General features: G+C 52.2%; 2 protein-coding genes across 8 annotated transcripts in view; one reads left to right on the top strand and one right to left on the bottom strand.

Moving 5' to 3' along the window:
* Window positions 1-1,915, bottom strand: part of TUT4 (terminal uridylyl transferase 4) — a 210,366-nt gene extending 208,451 nt beyond the window's left edge. For 6 of the 7 annotated variants that reach the window (XM_089300634.1, XM_070078493.2, XM_070078495.2 and 3 more), the window contains exon 1: window positions 1,713-1,915. The gene's annotated coding sequence lies outside the window, so the exon portion shown is untranslated. The remainder of the gene's footprint in view (window positions 1-1,712) is intronic. The other variant, XM_089300647.1, reaches the window with a different exon arrangement.
* SHISAL2A (shisa like 2A) lies at window positions 1,886-18,126 on the top strand. Its single transcript, XM_008265249.5, is given in 4 exon segments — window positions 1,886-2,067; window positions 10,017-10,156; window positions 17,876-17,991; window positions 17,994-18,126. Coding segments are annotated over 4 exon segments (546 nt in total). The 3' UTR covers window positions 18,102-18,126.
* Window positions 18,127-22,583: the final 4,457 nt, after the last annotated feature.

The following is a 22,583-nucleotide window of genomic DNA, read 5'->3' as shown; positions in this document are numbered from 1 at the left end:
CCCGTTTAGAGCTTCATCAGGCTGCCAGAGGGACCCCTCGTCTAGACAGACATGGGCACAGCCCTGCCTGGGCCACGGATCGCTGAGCCAAACCGGGCTTGGTATTTCTCTCAAAGGCACAGTCACGCCTGCTTGGCTCATCCCTCAGGGCTGTTGGAGCAACAGATTAATTCTTGGCTGGAAAAGGGTTTTGAAAATTGTTGGAGGGTTCCTACTTTTGCCAAAAGCTGGAACAGAGGACTTTGTTCCTCCTAAGCTGATCTCCATATCTCCTTCCCAAAAGATCTGTCCCCTCTCACTCTCCCTCTGATAAGTAGAGGCCAAAGTGCACCACCCAGCTTCCAGTCTGCAGACCCACAGCTCCGAGGGGTGGGGGGTGGAGGGACGAGTAGGAGGATTCCAGGGCTAACAATTTCTTCCAGTTTTCATATTTGACTTTACACTGACCCTCGAGGACCCCTACCCCTCAAAACTCTCCCAGGCTCCTTCAGATGATCCTCCCACACACACTTCCCCTCTGCCTTGCCCTGCTCTGTCCACTCCTCCACACTGTATGTTTCTCAAGAAAAGACCCAGATCTGATCCCTGGCAGATTCCCAGGGCCCAAGTCAGGAGCAGGTCACACACGGGCATCTGCACAGCTGAGCTGGGAGAAGACAAGGAACCGGAAGCATAGAGAGAAAAAGCAGAGAAGGGGTGGAGCAGGGCTTGTGCACAGATCTCCCACACCCCCAAAAGAGGTGGAGGGATTGGAGACCCTGAGGCATCTCATTAGCTACTTCCTGCTCTACCCTCCACTGTGAAAAATGCAGCCCGCCAGGACCCTGTGTCACAGGCCCTTAGAGTTGACCTGCCTGTCTCTGGGGAAACCAAGGCCCCAGGACTCCAGGCCCCGACTCTCTGCTCCTAAGGGGCACACTGCCTCCTGACCCGGAAGGAAATCCTGAAAATGGAGAGGGTTTCTGGTTTTGCTAGCAGTGTAGGAAAGAAGGTTATCCCTTGCAGTAATCCACACTCACACTGGCCCCCTTGTCCCAGGCCAGGGGCAGGGGTCCCGGGGAGTGTGAGCCGTGTCAGGGCACGGGAGCGCTCCCAGGGAAAGGAAGAGACCGGTCAAGAGGACACAGATAAGTCCCGGGCAGGGGAGACCTTGGTGAGAGCCGTACGGAGAGCAAGGGGAATCGCAAGGAGCCAGCCCTAGGTTAAAATGCCTCGGAGTTAGGGGCCGGGAGAAACCACTTCGCAGGTCCTCAGCTCTCACCTATAAAATGGGTTCGCAAACTCTCATCTATAAAAATGCGCATGCACACTCCTGGACTGGGGTCGTCGTGAAGCGGAAGTTGATCCTATGCACACTGACCCTACAGCGTGGCCGCTCGCCTTAGTTCCCGCGCTAGTCGCGAACTGCCCCCGAGCTCCCCAGCGCCCCGCACAGCGCCCCGCGCGCCTCGAGGTCCCGCCCCGCCCCCCGGCCGTGTCCTCGCGTCTCCCTGCTCACCCAGCGCCCTCGTGCACAGACTGGGCGCGCAGTAGGGTGGCAGAGGTGCGCGCGGGCGGCTCCGGGCCGGCTCCCCGGTCGGCTCCGCGGGTCGCGCCCCACCGCCGCCCGCTCCTGGCTCCGGCTCCGGCTCCCGCTCCTATCCGCGCTCGCCACCCACCGCGCCCCGGCCCGCTCGCCCGCCCTTTTCCTCAGTACCGCGGCTCCCCCGCACCTGGTCTCCCCGCGGGTTCCGGGGGGCAGCCGCCGCGTCTCCGCGCGCGTCGCTGTGTCCGCCTCAGACTCCGCGAGTCTCCGTCTCCGCGCGCCTCTGCCCCGCGCACTCCGGCTCCGCCTTTGTGAGGCTCAGTTCCCGTCCGGGCCCGCCGTCCGGGGCCGCGGGGCGCGATGAGCGGCGCCTGCACGAGCTACGTGAGCGCCGAGCAGGAGGCGGTGCGCGGCTTCAGCTGCCCGCGGCCGGGGGGCGAGGCGGCCGCCGTCTTCTGCTGCGGCTTCCGCGACCACAAGTACTGCTGCGACGACCCGCACAGCTTCTTCCCCTACGAGCACGGCTACATGTGGTGGCTCAGGTACGGGCACCTGCCCTAACCCCACCTTCAACCCCGGCCCCTCGCGGCCCCTCGCCGGCGCGGGCTAAGCTTTAGCTCTCATCCAAGTGCCCACCGGCACATGGGCACCGACCGCCGCCCCACACTTACCACTCGTGCCCGATACCGACCTTCCCTCTCACCCGATCCCCTCTCAGCTCTGTTCCCGCATGCTGATCCCAACCGCTGAGCTCCATGCCAGAATCTCACCCCAATCCTTACCCCCAAACTACCCTCTCTGCCCCCACCTCGAAACTTCTTCCATCACCACTTTCAACCTACTCCAAATCCTGCCAACCCCTACCTAACAGCCGACTTGCATCTTCACAGGAAACGCAAACTGTAGTCCGCATCTAGTGCCCCCTTCTTACTCTCCACACCGGCTTATTCTAGTCCTTACCCACTCCCAGCTCTGCCCCAGGCTCTCCCCCTGCTCCGGCTGCCTCCCCCCACCCTCCCAGCACCACTCTGACATCCTGACCCCAAACCTTACCGAGACCCCCACCCAACCTCCACAGCAAACCTTCCTCCTCACCTGATGCTCCACTCCCACCCCAGCTTCAGCCCCTTCCTTTCCCTTCTCATTTAGCCATTCTTTCAGCTGAGCACTTAGTGTGTGCCAAGCCCTATGGCTGGTGCTGGGGTGGACCCCACCCCTGAGCTAGGGCAGGAGACCTGGGGGGTCAGAGCTGCCTCCAAGGCCCTTCATGAGACAGTGGTGTAAAGCCGCAGCAGAACCTGGCTCTGGCCCTATTAACAGAAGTGAAGTTTGGGTGAATCCCCCCACCCATGGGAGCTCAGGTATCCGATTTGTTCAGGGAAAGGGTTGGTTAGGCCAGCTCTGGCATTCCTGGGATCTCTGGAGAGAGCTGAAGGGGCAATAGGCCTTAATCCCCCTGGGTCTCCAGAGGTCTGTCTCACCCAGAGAATGGGATGTGGTGCTCTGGGAAACAGGCATCAGCAAGAGTAGAAGGAGTCACCGCAGTGGGTAGCGACTTGCCTGTCCCTGGAGATACATGAGCAGAGGTTGCACACCCTCTGGGTGGGGAAGGACAGCATCGCATGCCATAAGACCGCTCTGAGCCTCTGTCTTTTTATCTGTCAAATGGGGAGAATGATCAGTCATTGCCCTGATGTCCAGCTAAGGCTAGGATCAAGAGGTAACGGGGGTGAAACCAACTTGGTATATGCCCCCCCCCCAGCAGTTATAAATATTACTGCTTTTTCTAGGCTGTTCAATCTAATGCGAAATTATTTTCTTTTTTACAGTATTTTTGTAAGATTTATTTATTTATTTGAAAGGCAGAATTACACTGAGAGAGAGAGAGGCAGAGAGTCTTCCATCTGCTGTTTCACTCCCCAGATGGCTACAACAGTTAGAGCTGAGCTGGTCTGGAGCCAGGAGCTTCTTCCAGGTTTCCCACATGGGTGCAGGGGCCCAAGCACTTGGGCCATCTTCTACTGCTTTCCCAGGCCCCAGCAGGGAGCTGGATCAGAAGTGGAGCAGCCAGGACTTGAACAGGAACCCATATGGGATGCTGAAGCCACAGGTGGAGGCTTAGCCTACTACACCACAGCTCCAGCCCCTAAATGATTTTCAAATGCCAGGTTATCATATCCTGCGCATTTGGCTCCTAGTATCACCTAGGAAATCGTATTAGTTTATTTTCTGTTCATCCATATATTCATTTACCCATTTACTGCCTTTGCTTTGTCAAAGCACATCGCACAATGGGGGGTGGGGTGCAAAAAATGATGATCCCCTGCCCCCAAGAAGCACTCTTGTCTGTTCAGAGAGAAATAACATACACCCAAAGTAAAACACTGCAGTGTTTGTTGAAGGCTTCTTACTGGGGGCTAAAATAAGATAGTGCTGGCCTCCCTCTAAAGAATGAAGACAGTGTGGAGCCTTGGGGCTGCTCAGAACCTGGGCCAAGCTTTGGTTCTAATTTTCTATGTGGGTGGCAAAAGTTTTTCAATCTCTTTTCTCATCCTTAAAATGGTAATAGTAACGCCTGTCTCATGGAATTGTTGTAAGCTCTAAGAGAAACAGAGTACATGAAAGTCATCCGTGTAGAGCAGGTGCTCAGTAAAACAGAGCTCCCTTGCCCTGCTTCACAGAGGTGGGAAATCAGGCTCAGGTAGGAAAGTGAATTGTTCAAGATCTACCGGGCGTGGGGAACCTGTTTTCTGCCAGGGCGTTAGGGTATTTGTAACATCATTCACGGGCCAGACAAAATTATCAGCTTAAAAATGAGCCTGCTCAAGATTTATTGAATTTCAAGTCCCACTGCAAGTTGGCTTGGCAGGGCCAGACCAAGTGATTTCACAGCCTTTATAGGGCCTGTAGGCTGGAGGTTCCCCAGCCCTGTTAGCGGGATGTAGATTTAAAGAACACTACCTAGGACCATGCACGGGTTAGATGCTTTCAGGAATTCACAGTCTTGGCATACCTTCTCTCCTTCTAACAGATGAGGATACTTGAGAGAGGCTGAGTTACCATTTGGGAGTGTGCTGGCCTTTGGGAGAACAGAGATGAGTGACTCTCTCATCATCCAGCAAGGACCCCTTCCCTCTCCCATCACTCCCTTCTCTACACACGATCTGTGGTCCCTTGTTGCCTTGGAAACCTTCTCCACATGGAGTGCTGTAGTAGCTCAGACAATGCTGTAGCGGGGTTGGGGGGGGATTGCTGAGGTCACATCCAGGGTCATTGTGACCCCAAGGGCAGCTGAAAGTTCTAACACATAGGACAATGCTTCCTGGGCTCGGACATAGCATGGTTCATAAACATAGCCAGGACATCCACAGCCTGCCCTCCACCCAAGGGAGAGGACCTGAGGGTCCCCACGATGTCCAGGGCATCCGTGTGCTCTGAACCTGAAAATAACTCTTCCGACTGGCTTCTGACAGAGCCCCTGCCAGTGCGGGTGGGGGCCTTGTCTGCTCCTGGTTCCATCTGTCCTTTCTTGTGAAAGGCGGTCTCCAGGTGAGCACCGTTTCCTTGGAGAGAGAATGCTGAGGGAGTACCGCCTTCTGTAAGTGCATCTCAGGCAGAGAAGATGCCCTGTGGAGAAGCAGCCAGCGCCATCACACAGCCTGGTCCACTTGCTAAATACCCTCCATCACCAGTTCTGGTTTTCACCAAGGTGTGAGTCCAAGGCAGCAGCCCTGCTGGAAGACAGAACTGGTGGTCAGCATTGTGTATACTATCTCATTTCATCCTGATGGTCGCCTGGTGAGATAGAAACCTTTGCAAAGGAAGACAAGGAAATGGTTTTCAGCGTATGTGTGGCAGAACCAGGATTCGAACTTAGAACCTCCTAGTCCAGGATTTGAACTTAGAACTACCTGAGGACTACTTAGAACTAGCCCTCATTTGTCAGGCCCTCCTGTGCCTTCCTGGGGTCCCAGTGGGCTGTTTTAGTCTTTCGGAGTCAGAATGGTGAAATCCTAGAAGGCTACAGGTGCTCCCATCCAGTTCCCACCTGGGGCAGGAATCTATAACCTCATTGAAAGAGGGTGCTCACCCCTGTGGCCTGCACAGATTCTGCTGTGGTGGTGGGGAACTGACGTCTCTGACACCTCTGGTCACTTAGGGTTTGTTGTTTTTTTTTTTTTTTTTTTTTTTTTTTTTTTTTTTTTGACAGGCAGAGTGGACAGTGAGAGAGAGAGAGAGACAGAGAGAAAGGTCTTCCTTTTGCCGTTGGTTCACCCTCCAATGGCCGCCGCGGCCGGCGCACTGAGGCCGGCGCACCGCGCTGATCCGATAGCAGGAGCCAGGTACTTATCCTGGTCTCCCATGGGGTGCAGGACTTGGGCCATCCTCCACTGCACTCCCTGGCCACAGCAGAAAGCTGGCTTGGAAGAGGGGCAACCGGGACAGAATCCGGCGCCCCGACCGGGACTAGAACCCGGTGTGCCGGCGCCGCTAGGTGGAGGATTAACCTATTCAGCCACGGCGCCGGCCTTGAACTATCTTTTAATTCCATTTTCCCCTAACTTTTTAAAGCCCCCTTGTTCTATACGCACAATGTGGAAGATGTGAAATAGAAGAACTCATGGGTGACTCATGACTGACCAGGGTCTTAGTTTGAGTTTCCCAAAAGACTCTCAGAAGATGTCATGGCAAGTGGTTTACAAGGACAGTGACCCTATAAAGGTAGGGAAGTGAGATCGGGAAGGAGAGAAGCCAACAGCAGGTGTATTCCCCAGCAAGTCACACTGGCGCTCTCCAGAGCCTGGTCTACCCTGCCAAGCGGGGGAGGCCATGCACCCTGGAGTTATCCCCTCTGAGAGCCAGGTTCTGTCCATCATTGATGAGGGCCAGCAGGGGACGGGAGGCATGAATTATCCCACGCTTCTGATCTGTCCAGTGTGTACACAGAGCCTGTTCTGGGCCTAAGCAAGCCCTCGGGCAAAGAGAAATGAATGCTGGCCAGAATATTCCACAATGGTAACACCCAAGGGAACGCAGACAGGCCATCCACAGCTTTCCTCCTCTGCCAAGACAGCCAGTTAGCTGTGTATTTCTAAATCTCTATCCTGCCTGTCTATGTGTACTTTGGTGCAGTTGTTTATTGAGTTAAGTTGGAGTGATGCTATAGATTAATAAGGTGTCCTGCTCTTTTCACTTAACATTATAAGAATATATCCATGATCTTAACTAGTATTTGAAGTATTTAATAGCTCAATACTCTTCCATCACAGAAGTGTCCAAAAACTTAGCTGTGAGAAGACAGATTCTTCAAGGCTCTAAGGTGTTCATAGGAAATCAGCCATCAGCTAACTGAGAGTGAAATTCTTGTAGAAGTGTCAAGGGCAGGAGTCTGGAGCTAGAGGTGAGGAAGGGAAATGACAGGCAGCCTGGAGGAATAGTGGCAGGAAGGAAGGAACAAAGCCTGGTGCAGACACACCCCTTCCTATTGGGAGGGGTGGCTATGGGGGTGCAGTGGTTAAGCCACAGCCTGGAACACCCACAGTGCTGGGGGAGAGCTTCTGACAGTGCCCTGACATATGGCAGGTACTCAGTATTTACCAGCTACACACTGCCAGACCCTGTTCAAGGCGAAGAGGAAACTGCTTAAACATGGTCTGCTCTGCCTTCAGGGGCATAGGACTATGTTGAATACTTAACGCGTGCTCAGAATAGTCAGTGCACTCATCCTCATCACCAGCTGCAAGGTACTGTGTGTTGACCTTTTTCACTTTTCTGATGAGGAAGTGGAGACTCAAAAAGTTAAATACCTGTGCCAAGATCTCCCAGGGAGTCCCAGCCTGGTTGGTCTGATCCCAAAGCCCCTTCCTTACTCTTTCCCTAACAGCCCGGAGTAAGGTGTCCTGCCTGTGTAGGTTGGCCTGGCTTGAGGGCAGGGGGAGAGAAGTATGACAGGACATTTGGGATAAGCCTCCGAGGACAGGCACAGCACCATCATGGGGAGATGATGGGGAGGGAGCCTGTGAAATAGGACAGACAGGGCCCCTAGGTATCTGAGCCAGGAGACAGTTTTCTGGAGAGTAGAAATGATATAATAAATCTATATTTGGTCTCTGCCTCCAGTGCATGAGACAAAGCAATTGAAACCCTTGGAGATAAGGATACTAGAAGAATCTTCTGTTCTAATATTTGGTCTGTGATCCTGGGCTCCTGACACAGCGCCCCTAAATCCTTCATAATTTCCTGGGTGATGGAAGCATCTTTTGTTCTGATGAGGTGCTGCTGGTGGGCTCCTGGAGAGCCTCAGAATGGGGGCTGGTTGCCAGGGGAACCAACCATGTGATTCCAGGGTTGGAACTCACAGCCCCACCCCCCAACCTGCGAGGAGGGAAGGAGGACTGAAGGTTGCTTGACTGGCCGTTGATGGCATCTGCCATGCCTACATCAGGAAGCCTCTGTAAAACAAAACAAAACAAAAATACAAAAGGACAAGGTTCCAAGAGCTTCCAATTCTGGACATGCAGAGACCTCTGGAAGGGTTATTGTTGAGGGCATGGGAGCTCCTTATCCCTCTCCCATACCTTGCCCTGTGCGTGTCTTCCATCTGCCCATTCATCTGTATCTTTTGTAATATCTTTATGATAAACGAGTACAAGCAAGTGTTTCCCTGAGGTCTGGGAGCCCATCTAGCAAATTAAACCCAAAGGCACACCAAAGGTCTTAGGCACACCAGTGTCTACACCTGAAGTGCGGGGCAGTATTGTGCGACTGAGCCCCCTGCCTGCGGGATCTGACACTTTCAGGTGGACAGGGTCAGAATTGAGCTAAATTACAGGATACCCGGCTGGTATTACTGGAGAATTGTGGGTGTTTAGAAAAACATCCCCACTCCTCATACCTGCAGCATCAGAAGTTGTGTAAGGGAAAAAACTCTTAAGTGACCAAAGCTAGAGTGGGGAAAGAGGCAAAGAGTTGGAGGCTGAGGGCCCAGCAGTGAGGAGACTTCTTGGACATAGAGTTGACACTGGCATAATCAGAAGACCCACAGAAGTTGCCTCACCAATTACTTTGAGGTTGAAGTGTCACTCCCCGTCTTCGTGGAGGAATGACACAGGACCCTGCGCTGTTCTTTTGTCTGCTCGGCCCTTCCCGGGTTTGCTGCTGGTTCTTCCCGGGTTGGCTACCGACCCTTCCACCTCCGTGGAAGGGCGGTTCCCCCTGCCACTTTCCCCACTTCCGCGGGGGAGCGGCACACCGCCTGCCGGCTCTCTCGGGGGCTGCTCAGGTGTTCCTCTTAGATGTTCCTGATGCATGTTGTCTCTCTCCTCCTTTATAGTCCTCTTCCACCAATCCCAACTCTGCTACCCACACGCCGAGTACGCTGCTCTCCTCCAATCAGGAGCAGGATCAGCTGCTGCAGGTCATCACTCAAGCTGGCGAGAGGCAGCTGCGTAGAAGTTGTTACTGCCTTCTCAGCGCCATATTGTGGGAGAGCAGATGTATAGAATAAGTCTCAACTCCAGTAACAGTCTAGTCCGAGTTGCTCCCCACATTGAAGTATCGGTTTTTAACTAAGGAAGGCCTGCCATGTGTTTTCATCATTAAGAAACAGCTCTGTGGAAGGTAAGGGACCTTAAAAACCACCTCCAGGGGCTGGCACAGTGGCACAAGTGGGTAAAGCCACCTCCTGCTAAGGCAGGCATCTCATATGAGCGCCGGTTCCTGGTTCCGGTCCCAATTGCTCCACTTCCAATCCAGCTCCCTGCTAATGTGCCTGGGAAAGCAGCGGAAGATGGTCCTAGTGTTTAGGTCCCTGTATCCATGAGGATGGAGTGTTCGGTGAACCAGCAGATGGAGGATCTTTCTTTCTCTCACTGTCTCTCCATCTCTCTCTCTCTCTCTGTCACTTTGCCTTTCAAGTAAACAAAATAAATCGTTGCCGGTGCCTCGGCTCACTTGGCTAATCCTCCGCCTGCGGTGCTGCACCCCGGGTTCTAGTCCCAGTTGGGGCGCCAGATTCTGTCCCGGTTGCTCCTCTTCCAGTCCAGCTCTCTGCTGTGGCCCAGGAAGGCAGTGGAGGATGGCCCAAGTGCTTGGGCCCTGCACCCCATGGGAGACCAGGAGGAAGCACCTGGCTCCTGGCTTCGACCATTTTGGGAGTGAACCAACGGAAGGAAGACCTTTCTCTCTGTCTCTCTCTCACTGTCTAACTCTGCCTGTCAAAAAAATTGTTAAAATAAATAAATAAATAAATAAGAAAGACCATTCTCTGCTCCCTGGGGTGGAAGCCGTCCAGGAAAGCAGGCAGAGGAGAGAAGAAAGGGAACATGTGCCAAACACTGGGTGCACGGAGCCGCTTAGCCTGTCATGTTGTTGATGTGCCGTCCCCTGCTTAGGCAGAGCAGGCCTGTGTGAGATGGGGAGGCACAGGACAACACCCCCGCCGATTCCTCCAACACCTGACCCTCACACCCCGGCGGGCCTCTCTCCGCAGCGTCGGCGCGCTTGTGGGCCTGTCCGTAGCAGCAGTGGTTCTCCTGGCCTTCGTTATCACAGCCTGTGTGCTGTGTTTCCTGTTCATCAGTGCAAAGCCCCACCCAAAGTTGGACCCAGGCTTAAGTTTGCAGACAACAGGTAAGAAACAGGAGAGGAGCCTTGCAGGTATCCGTAGGGCGGGGTGGGAGGTGGGGCGGATTCGGAGCGGTGCAGGGCCGGGAAGTCGGGGGTCGGGGAGCAATTCGGAGGTGACCTTGGGCTCCTTTGCCTCTCCTCAGGCAGAAGTTGCCACGTGCTCAGGATGTTTCAAGTAGTTTAGTGTCATCACGCAGGAATTAACCCGTGTTGTGGGGTTTGTAAGATTATTTTAATTCTAGCCTTAGGGAATGTAAGCCAATTTTTAATATTATCCCTAACAAAAGAAAATAAGAACTTGCTTCTCCCCACGCTTAGAAACGAAATATAAGGCCGGCGCCGCGGCTCACTAGGCTAATCCTCCACCTAGCGGCGCTGGCACACCGGGTTCTAGTCCCGGTTGGGGCGCCGGATTCTGTCCCGGTTGCCCCTCTTCCAGGCCAGCTCTCTGCTATGGCCAGGGAGTGCAGTGGAGGATGGCCCAGGTGCTTGGGCCCTGCACCCCATGGGAGACCAGGAAAAGCACCTGGCTCCTGGCTCCTGCCATCGGATCAGCGCGGTGCGCCGGCCGCAGCGCGCCGGCCACGGCGGCCATTGGAGGGTGAACCAACGGCAAAGGAAGACCTTTCTCTCTGTCTCTCTCTCTCACTGTCCACTCTGCCTGTCAAAAAAATAAATAAATAAAATAAAAAATAAAAAAGAAACGAAATATAGGTATTTTTGGTTTTTGTTTTGTTTTGATCATCTGATGATTCTGGTCATCGAGACTACTTATTCCTTTGCTAGCATAAACCGTAAACCAGTGTAGCTTTCACTGCATATATTTTTACCATCTCTTGCATTGTACTGTGAAAAATACAGGTTCCTATTGGCAATAGATTTTTCAGTGTAGTTTGTAGACAACATTTGAAATAGATATTATCTCCATTTTACAGATGAGAACATCAAGGCTCAGAGGGGTTTTGTGACTTGTTCAAAGGTCACAAAGCTGATAGCTGGGCCTGAAATTCAGCCTGTGACTTTCTGCCTCCAGTCTTCTCTGTCTTCTGCCCACCCCACAGGGTCTGCACAAGTGTATAATTAACTACAACACGGTTTGATATGAAATGTGTCCATTTGAATTAGCATGGGATAAGTATAGAAATTGGTAAAGCAAACAGAGGAGAAAAAGTATCCCAGCATAGGGCAGATAATGGCCAAAACCGTGTAGGCAGGACCGGGTGAGACTCCTGCAGTAGGGAACGAGGCCAGGCAGGAGAAGAAGGGATGGAATTTAAGCTTCGTCAAAGAAGAAAGGGCAGCAAGCCTGTGGCACACAGAAGGGCAGTGGGCAGTAGCTAGGTCTCCAAGACAGCCAGGTGCTGAATGCTGTCATTTGTTAATAACTGCATGACTGATTTTCTTTCTTTCTCTTTTTTTTAGATTTATTTATTTATTTGAAAGGCAGAGTTACAGAGATGAGAGAGAGAGAGTAAGAGAGAATGAGAGAGAGAATCTTTCATCTGCTGGTTCACTCCCCAAATGTCTGCAACAATCCGGGCTGGACCAGATGGATGCCAGGAGCTCGGAATTCCATCTGGCTCTCCCACATGGGTGCAGGGCCCAAGGACTTGGGCCATCTTCCACTGCTTTCCCAGGCCATAGCAGAGAGCTGGATCTGAAGTGGAGCAGCTGGGACTTGAACCGGCGCTTATATGGAATCTTGACGGCCGGCACTGCGGCTCAATAGGCTAATCCTCCACCTAGCGGCGCCGGCACACCGGGTTCTAGTCCCGGTCGGGGCGCCGGATTCTTTCCCGGTTGCCCCTCTTCCAGGCCAGCTCTCTGCTGTGGCCAGGGAGTACAGTGGGGGATGGCAAAAGTACTTGGGCCCTGCACCCCATGGGAGACCAGGAAAAGCACCTGGCTCCTGCCTTCAGATCAGCGCCATGCATTGGCCGCAGCACGCCAGCCGTGGCGGCCATTGGAGGGTGAACCAACGGCAAAAGGAAGACCTTTGTCTCTCTCTCTCACTATCCACTCTGCCTGTCAAAAAAAAAAAAAAAAAAAAAAAAAGGAATCTTGACATCGCGGGCCCGTAGCTTAACCCACTGTGCCACAGTATGGGCCCTGAAGGCTGATTTTCTAACTTAACAGTGCAAATGCAACAAGCAACAGTTCAAGAACCCTTCTCAGATCCTGACCACGAGTAACCCTGCTGTGTCTAAACAGTGCAAGGACAAGGGCAGGTGGCTGTTCAGGGCAGCAGTGGTCAATTTGATACATTTGGTGTCAAGGAATTTTATACTTGATTATATCACTTCCTGAGGTTGGGAAGACCTGGGAGGTGGCAGGGAATAGGAACAAAGCCTAACACAGACCCAGCCTAACCTGCTGGGCCACAATACTCCCTGGCTCGCTCTCGTGTCCACCCCAGCCCCCCACCACATCCTTCAACTCTTTGAGAGAAACATGAAGGTTAATGAAAGACAAAAAACCTGTCTGGGGCAGGCGCTGTGGGTTAACCCACGCTGCATGCACACTGGACTGCCCATTTGAGTCCTGGCCATTCTGCTTCCAATCCAGCTCACTGCTAATGTGCCTGGGAAAACAGCAGAGGATAGCCCAAATATTTGGGCTCCTGCCACCCACATGGGAGATCTGAATGGAATTCCTGCCTCCTGGCTGTGGCCTGGCCCAGTCTCTGCTGTTGTGGGTATTGAGGGAATGAACCAGTGAATGGAAGATCTCTTTTTCTCTGTCCCTCTTTCTCTGTCATTCTGCTTTTCAAATAAATAAGTCTTAAAGAAAAAAGACCAAACAGAACCTGCCTATCTGGTGGGACATGGCATATATGTGGAAAGGAAGATGCCAGTTCTTCCAAAATTAATCTATGCAGAAAAATCCCAACAAAGTCTTTCACGGAATTTGCCCAGTGAACTCTACACTTGATCTTAGCCAAAAGACCAAGAAGCGATTGCCCAGTGAATTCTAAGATTAATCTAAAGTACACAGGTATCAGAGTGAACATGGCAATTTTGGAAAACAAAGAAGAGAGACTTGCTGGTCAGGCACAGGATGCGCTCTTGTTAGCAGAGCTCAGGTTTATGTTCATTGTTTATTTTCCTCTGGGATGCTGTAATAGGGCATTTGAGGAGTTGGAGGTGGGGGGAATCAAATTTCCCTCTGGAGACATCACTGTCCCCTACACCTCCGCCCCACATGACCATACCACGTCACTAACTCATACTGCACTGTCTACCCGCCTGAGTCTTCTTCATTCACCCTACTAGGAAGTCAGATGCAGGATAGTTGAAAAGGACATAAGCTTTGTCAGTGAAATACGGGCACAGAATTGGGCAGTGCAGTGGCTCTCAACCAGGTGAAGACCACTGGGTACCTGGGCACTAAGAGGAGTTTTGTTGTCACAGTCAGGAGAGGGGTGACACTGGTACCTACTGGCAGAGGCACAGGCATGCTGGGAAAACTCCTGCCCCTCAGAAGACAATACCCTGTAACAAAGAGTCGTTGGCCCCAAATGTCACTTGTCCTGGAATAGAGAGTTCAGAAACAGACTAATTAAATATGAAAAATTTATTTTTTTATATGAAAGAAACAACTTGGCAAATCTTCCTGAGTCAAATATAAAACACACCATATATAAATCTCAGAAACAAGTGATGGGCTACAAAGATATAATAAACACAAACATCTATACACATACACATAATTGATCCTTACTCTCAGATTCCATATTTGGGAATCTTTTTGCCTACTTGCTAAACTTACTTGTCACCTCTCCGTCCCTAGTAGAGGCACTCTGAGGTCATTTGCAGATTCGGGCACGCCCAGAGCGGCTGCGTTTGCTCCCAGGAGACAGTAGCCAGGCAGAGCTCAGCCTTCCTGTTTCAGCCCAGACAGTCATCAGGTGTCCTTCCGGCAATCTATTTAGTGCCACGATTGCTGTATTTTTGTTGATGATGTCACCGTTTAAAATGGGCTCCACGCGTAGCGCTGAAGTGCTGAGCACAAGAAGGCTGTGCTGTGCCTGGCAGGAGAACCGTGTGAGTTAGGCTTCATTCAGGCAGGAGTTAAGGTGTGTTGGCTGCAAGTTTAGTGTTAATGAGTTGATTATGTACATTAATAAGGAGTCTCTTAACAGAAACACTAATAAGCAAAGTTATGTATCAATTGGTTAACAAAAATGTGACAGATTGCTCATAGGGTCCTTACCTTGGGTTTTCCCTAGCAGTGACCGTTCGGCATTTACTAATTCAGTGTTGGCGGTGACTTTATGGAACATAGCTCCTGTGCATAGTGAGAATTGACTGTATGTAAAATATGACAGGATTGATACCTAGAATATAAAAGCACCCCTTTAAACAAATGAGAAAAGTGTAATCCACACACACACAAAATCACAGATGCCCAATATACACAAAAGGATGTTCAACCTTACTCATAATCAGGATGAAGCAATTTAAGCATTACTTCTTTAAAACAATTACACTGCCAAAAGTGCAGAAGTAGTTCACGTGGGAGGTGAAATGGGTCCTCTCCGTACTGCTGGTTAAGAGTATAAATCGTTATCACCAGTTTGTAGGGCAACTTGACATCTGCTGACACGAGAAATGTATCTATCCTGTAACTCAGTGATTCTGGTTATCTGCCTTAGAGAAATCACTGTATTAGGAGAGAACTTGTGGGATAGATATCAGGATAGCTGGTCAGTTGGAAGCACACTGAGTGTCCACCACTGTAGAAATGGGTAGATAAACCGTGGTGTACTGTAACAGTGAAATACAACACGGTAGCTAAAATGAACTAACTAAATAGACCATCTTTTTTGCTTCTCACAGCTCCTGGGGAAAGTATAGATCCTATTACTACTTCCATTTTACAGATAGGGAAACTGAGGCTCGAAGTCACCGATGAGTGAGTGACAGAGCCAACTCCACCTCAACACCTCCTCTCCTCCTCTCTGTTGCTGTGAAAAGGAAGTCCCTGTCATGTGCCAGACACTGTTTTTTGTTTTTGTTTTTGCTTTTTATTTGAGATACAAAGAGACGGAGCTCATTGGTTCACTCCCTAAATGCCCACAAAAGTCAGGGGAAGGCCAGCGCCGCGGCTCAACAGGCTAATCCTCCGCCTTGCGGCGCTGGCACACCGGGTTCTAGTCCCAGTCAGGGCGCCGGATTCTGTCCCGGTTGCCCCTCTTCCAGGCCAACTCTCTGCTGTGGCCAGGGAGTGCAGTGGAAGATGGCCCAGGTCCCTGGGCTCTGCACCCCATGGGAGACCAGGAGAAGCACCTGGCTCCTGCCATCGGATCAGCGTGGTGCGCCGGCCGGCCGCAGCGGCCCTTGGAGGGTGAACCAACGGCAAAAGGAAGACCTTTCTCTCTGTCTCTCTCTCTCTCTCACTGTCCACTCTGCCTGTCAAAAAAAAAGTCAGGGGAAGCCGAAGCCAGGAGCAGGCTCTTGCGCATGCGTGACAGAAACCCAATTACTGCAGCCTGCCTGGGTCCTCATTGGCAGGGAGGTAGAATCAAGAACCAGAGCCACAGATCAAACCCAGGTGCTCTGATGAGGGAGGCAGGTGTCCTAACCGACGGCTTAGCTGCAGGCCAAAGGCATGCCCCTTGGCCGCTATGGGAAGCTTTACATGCGCCAGCTCATGTCATCCTCCAGCCTCCCTGGTGAGGTGAGCATCTCTGTCACCCACTTTACAGATGTGAAAAGAGGTCTAAGAGAACTGGGATGACTTGTTCAAGGAGTCACAGCTCATCGACTGTGGAGCTAGAATTCAGGCGTGTGTGTTTCCATCTCCAAGGTTCCGCCAGGCAAGGCCCCGGGGTCTGCTCCGGGGCGTGCCCTGCTCCCCTGCTCCCCTGCTCCTCTCCCTCCAGCCCCTCTGGCTCCAGGGGAAGGCAGTCCCTCCCTTGAGTCTGTGAACAGAAGCAGCCTACCTCAGCCACCAGCTGGACCCTCCAGTCACTAGGGTCGGGATAGCATGTACTCTTGCTTCTTTGCTTAAGATGGAAACTGCGTTCCTGACCTTTTACTAAATGACAGCTGTAGGATCTCTGCTCACATTCAGTTCCTTGTTTCTCCCATTCATCTTCATTGTGTTTTGCTGTGTTTCCCTCTCTACCTGACAGTCACCAGGAGTCACTAGGCCCTCCTCCTGCTCTGAGACCATTTCCAGTCCCGTGCCTCCGCATTCCTCAAAGTGGCATCCCTAACAGACTGGCCTTCCTGTTGGCTCTCATGCTGTGCAGTAGGACATGTAGTGCGCACATCACCCCCATTTCACAGCAGGAAAGACCAAGAACACTGCAGTTAATTCAATGTGGGAAAAAATTAGTGTTTCATAAATGCAGTCTAGGGGCTCACAGGAAGTTCGGAAAAAAGGAAAGAGAAAGATGAGGCCACTCTACTTTCTACCCCATTTTTAAGGGTAAAATTATCTTTTTAATTCTATTTTACACAAACTTCTCTTTTTAAAACCTGTATTTATTTGAAAAGCAGAGTATCAGAGAGGAGAGAGAATTTTTTTTTTTTTTTTTAATTTTTGACAGGCAGAGTGGACAGTGAGAAAGAGAGACAGAGAGAGAAAGGTCTTCCTTTGCCGTTGGTTCACCCTCCAATGGCCGCCGCTGCAGCCGGCGCACCGCGCTGATCCGATGGCAGGAGCCAGGATCCAGGTGCTTTTCCTGGTCTCCCATGGGGTGCAGGGCCCAAGCACCTGGGCCATCCTCCACTGCACTCCCTGGCCATAGCAGAGAGCTGGCCTGGAAGAGGGGCAACCGGGACAGAATCCGGCGCCCCGACCGGGACTAGAACCCGGTGTGCCGGCGCCGCAAGGTGGAGGATTAGCCTATTGAGCCACGGCGCCGGCCTTTTTCTTTTTTTATTTAAGATTTATTTATTTATTTGAAGGCAGAGTTATAGAGAGGCAGGTTCACTCCCCAAATGGCAGCAACAGCCAGGGGGCCAGGGCTGGGAGCTGGATTGGAAATGGGGCAGCCAGGACTTGAACCAGTGCCCATATGGGACATGGGTGCTGTAGGCGGCGGCTTTACCCACTACGCCATGGTGCTGGCCCCCAGAAAGGATTTTTTAATAGTAACTACGTTGGGTCCAGCATTGTGGCATAGTGGGTAAAACTGCTATGTGTGGTGCCAGCATCCCATATGGGTGCTGGTTCAAGTCCTGGCTGCTCTACTTCTGATCTGGCTCCCTGCTGATGTGCCTGGGAAAGCAGCAGAAGATGGCCCAAGTGTTTGGGCCCTGTCACCCACATGGGAGACCCAGAAGAAGCTTCTGGCTCCTGGCTTCAGATCAACCCAGCTCCAGTTGTTGTAATCATTTGAGTAGTAAACCAGCAGATGGAAGGTATCTCTCTGTGTCTCTGTCTCTCTCTGTATATATAACTTTGCCTTTCAGATAAATAAATAAGTCTTTAAAAAAAAACAGTACCTATCTCATAAGATAATGGTAAAGGTCAGCTCTTCCTGTCTGCTCATCGCTGTGCATCATCTGTCTCCCTCACTAAGTTGTACGTTCAGAAACGCAGCCGTAGTGCTGCTAATAAATAAATACTTGTTAAATGAATGATGCATCTAAGAGTCCGAGCAAGATGTGCTGCCTACAGTAAGCACATGGAAATTAGCCAGGGCGGGTGGTCCTGGCGGGGGAAGGGGCTGCCGGTGGAAGCCCCACACCTCTGCTTGCTGTTTTCCAGGCCCGGAGGAGTTACCTACCGACCATCAGGGTGTGAGTACAGGCATCGCAGCAGTGTGCCCTCGAGGGCAGCATGACCCCTTCTTGAACCCGCGTCTGGAAGGCAATGAGAACAAGCAGTGGTCGCCTCCACTGCACTGCTTCTGGCCACAGTGACCGCCAGTGACATTCCAGGCAGCCCCGAGGCCCTTGTCCCCACCCCTGACCCACGTGGACCAGTCCCATAAGCATCCAATAAATATCTCACATCCACCCCTTCTGGAGTCTCCTTTTGGTGAAAGGAGGGAGTAGGAATGGGCAAAGGGACTTCGGAGCGAGCGAGATCGATGAGGGCTGTTCCCGGCAGAGGCCCCCACGTTCTGCTGCGTACTGGTGTACACTGCTCTGCCAGGTCCATGTGGGCCAACGAAGGCAGACAGGAGCCCAGGAGAATGGTCAGCAACAACTCCGTGCGAACAGGAAGCCCAGAGCGTGCAGAGGAGCACCTCGCTTAACTGGGGAGCCAGCCGACTCTGACTTGGTTTCCCTGTCCCACAGTAAGTGTATTTAGGAAACTCCAGGAAGATGGTCAGCACCCAGAAGTGGGTGACCCTTGCCTGTCCAGCAGCTCTGGCGCCCTGAAGGGAGCAGTTGGCCAAGGAAGGAAAACGGGAGGGAGTGTAGCAGGCACAGGGCAGAGCTGTCATTCAGCCTCGTGGGTGGGCGGGAGTGAATGACAGGGGAGAGAGGGAGCAGCCAGCAGACTGCACACAGGCTCCCATGTGGCCCTGATAAAGGCTCTTAGTCTCCCTAACCTCAGTTTCCTTGCGGGGTTTTTGCAAGTGTTCCATGGGGTAATGGATTTAAACTCTCTTTATAAACACCAAAGTGCTTAAAGACTTAAAATTACAGATGGGGGCCGGCGCCACGGCTCAATAGGCTAATCCTCCACCTGTGGCACCGGCACCCCGGGTTCTAGTCCCAGTTGGGGCACCGGATTCTGTCCTGGTTGCTCCTCTTCCAGTCCAGCTCTCTGCTGTGGCTCAGGAGTGCAGTGGAGGATGGCCCAAGTGCTTGGGCCCTGCACCCACATGGGAGACCAGGAGGAAGCACCTGGCTCCTGGCTTCGGATCAGCGCGGTACGCTGGCCGCAGCAGCCACTGGGGGGTGAACCAACAGTAAAGGAAGACCTTTCTCTCTGTCTCTCTCTCTCACTGTCCACTCTGTCAAAAAAAAATAAATAAACCAAATAAATAAATAAAAATACAGATGGATGTTTTCTGATATGGCAGCCTTTTTTAATTTTATTTTATTAATTTATTTGGCAGGTAGAGTTATAGACAGTGAGAGACAGAGACTGAGAGAAAGGTCTTCCTTCCGTTGGTTCACTCCCCTAATGGCCGCCACAGCCGGCGCTGCGCCCGACTGAAGCCAGGAGCCAGGTGCTTCTCCCTGGTCTCCCATGTGGGTGCAGGGGCCCAAGCACTTGGGCCATCCTCCACTGCCTTCCTGGGCCACAGCAGAGAGCTGAACTGGAAGAGGAACAACCGGGACTAGAACCTGGCGCCCGTATGCGATGCCGGCGCCACAGGCGGAGGATTAATCAAGTGAGTCACTGCGCCAGCCTGATATGACAGCCTTTAAGAGAAGAATTCAGTGGTGGTGGGAGGGGGAGGCTGGCATTATGGTGCAGTAGATAAGCTGCCACTTAGGACACAGGCATCCCATATCAGAGTGCTGGTTCTAGTCCTGGCTGCTCTGCTTCCAATCCAACTTCCTTTTTTTTTTTTTTTTTTTTTTTTCCGACAGGCAGAGTGGACAATGAGAGAGAGAGACAGAGAGAAAGGTCTTCCTTTGCCGTTGGTTCACCCTCCAATGGCAGCCCCGGCCGGCGCGCTGCAGCCGGCACACCACACTGATCCGATGGCAGGAGCCAGGTGCTTTTCCTGGTCTCCCATGGGGTGGAGGGCCCAAGTATTTGGGCCATCCTCTACTGCACTCCCTGGCCACTGCAGAGAGCTAGACTGGAAGAGGGGCAACTGGGACAGAATCTGGCGCCCCGACCAGGACTAGAACCCGGTGTGCTGGCGCCGCAAAGTGGAGGATTAGCCTAGTGAGCCTCAGCGCCGGCTCCAGCTTCCTTCTAACGCAGCTGAGAAGGCAACAGAAAATGGCCCAAGTACTCCCCGCCACCCATGTGGAAGACCATGGTAGGGTTTTTGGCTCCTGGATTTGGCCTGGTCCTGCACTGCCTGTTGTGGCTATATGGGAAATGAACTGGTGGAAGATCTCTCTCCTTTTTTTCTTGTTTGCCTTTCAAATAAAAAAAAAAATTAAAGACAAAAAAATAAATAAATAAAGAGCAGAGACTCTAGAACCAAATGCCTGGGCAAGGTGCTGTCCTTGGAGCTGGCAGTGTGGTTCTGCGGGCTGAGCTGCCGCTTGTGGTGCCAGCATCCCATAGTGGAACACCAGTTTGAGTCCTGGCTGCTCTGCTTCTGGTCCAGCTCCCTGCTCAGGTGCTGGAAGGTAGTGGAGGATGGCCCAAAGTGCTTGGGCCCTGCTTCTCACCATGGGAGACCTGGATGTAGTTAATTCCTGGCTCCTGTCTTTGACCTGGCCCAGTCTTGGCTGTTGGGGTATTTGGGAAGTTAACCAGCAGATGGAAGATCTCTTTCTATCCCTGTCTTTCAAATAAAATGAAAATAAATAAAAGAATGAGAGAGAGAAACCTTGGTCCTGCTCTGTGGTCTTACTTTATTTGTGGTAGTATTTACAAGTGTGTTTTTATTTTCTTTTTAAAGTTTCTCTTTTTAAAAATATTTACTTATTATTTATTTTCTTATTATTACTATATTATTTATGTACTTATTATTACTATATTATTTACTTATTTATTTATTTATTTGCCCATATGGGATGCAGGCAGATGCTTAGCCTACTACAACACAGCGCCAGCCCCGGGTTCTTTTATTTGCCCAGTGATTGCACACGCCTATGGAGTGTGCAGGGCACACAAAAGGGCAAGGGGGGAGGGGGTGCTGTGGTGCAGTGGGTCTGATCCAGAGTCCTGCTAATCCAACAGATGGTGGCCCAGGGTTTGGGCCCCTGCCACCCACGCGGGAGACCAGGATGGAGTTCCTAGCTCCTGGCTTCAGCCTGACCCACACCTGGCTGTTAACAACCATTCAGGGAGTGAAGCAGCGGATGGGAGATCTCTCTTTCAGTCAGCGCCGCAGCTCACTAGGCTAATCCTCCGCCTGTGGTGCCGGCACCCCGGGTTCTAGTCCCAGTTGGGGCGCCAGATTCTGTCCCGGTTGCTCCTCTTCCAGTCCAGCTCTCTGCTGTGGTCCAGGAAGGCAGTGGAGGATGGCCCAAGTCCTTGGGTCCTGCACCCTCATGGGAGACCGGGAGGAAGCACCTGGCTCCTGGCTTCGGATCAGCGCAGCACTGGCCATAGCGGCCATTTGGGGGTGAACCAATGGAAAAAGGAAGACCTCTCTCTCTCTCTCTCTCTCTCTCTCTCTCGCTATCTAACTCTGCCTGTCAAAAAAATAAATAAATAGAGAACAAAACTAAAATACAATTAAAAAAAAAGATCTCTCTCTGTTGCTCTGCCTTTCAGATAAATAAATAGTAAATAAGTCTTTCTTGGAAAAAAGCAGTGGGCTGGGCAGCGGCCCTGCACACAGCTCGAGGAAGGGGGAGTAACGTCCGGGCTGAGTCATCAGTGATGAGCCAGAGCTTCCAGGTGAGGCAGCTATGACCAGGGTACAACCTGTTCCAAGACGGAGGGCCAGGGAGCCCAGCAGGGCCCCACCGCAGCAAGCTATTAGGTGTGGAGAGCACTCAGGGGACCTGTGTTTACGCACGAGCCCGGTGGGGGTGGATGAGCATCTGGCGGCGTCATCACTTCTGCTCCGAGTGACCCTTCCTGGAACAGAGACCCTCTCTGTCCGAGTCCTGTCTTTATTGGTAAATTTCAGTGTTTTTCTGAGGACTCTGTGTGCTGGGCCTTCCAGGAAGTCACAAGCGAGCATCAGATAATGTTTCTGCCTTTGAGCAGCTCACCGCTACATAGCGGAAGATGATCTGTAAATTCCAGAAACTCTCAAGTGGCCGCCAGGGGCCGGGGCTGACTCCCAAGGGCTTGTTTCAACACAGGTTGCTGCCTGCCTCCCCCACTGGGCCGGCCAGCATCTGACTCTGTAGGCCCGGAGTAAGCCCCCAGTATTTGCATTTCTAACAAGTTCCAGATGATGCTGAGGCTGCTGGGCTGTGACCACCCTTCTGCACAACTGGCCCCCAAGAACAAAGCCGAGCTTTGAATGCAGACGTTGGGAGACCTCACACTGAGCAGGGCCTGGGACCCAGCAGGAGCCTGTGTGTATGGCATGGGCCTAGGAGAATCCCACCTGTGTGCTTCCTGCGCTGGCCCAGACCCTAGAAAATGGCCCACCCCAAGGTCAACGGTCATTCTGCAGAGATGCCTCTCACAGGGTTGGCCCCAGTCCTGCCTTGGAGACAAATCCCCCCACCCACCCCAGCAGCAGAAGCCCCTCCCCCAGGGCTGCCAAGGATGAGGAAGCTGGGTGGGCTGACGCACAGACAGAAATAGTCTGAGCTCACCGGGGCTCCCAGGCACACATCGACCGGCAATTATTTCTTGTAAATTGCTTTCCCGGTTATGTTCAGAGTGTATGTGTGTGCGCGCGCGTGCGCCTGCTTGC

The sequence above is a fragment of the Oryctolagus cuniculus genome, chromosome 7, assembly GCF_051225735.1.
Source record: "Oryctolagus cuniculus isolate XC-2025 breed Fujian yellow rabbit chromosome 7, ASM5122573v1, whole genome shotgun sequence".
NCBI classification, from domain to species: Eukaryota; Metazoa; Chordata; class Mammalia; order Lagomorpha; family Leporidae; genus Oryctolagus; species Oryctolagus cuniculus.
This window is presented reverse-complemented; position numbering and strand designations above follow the sequence as displayed.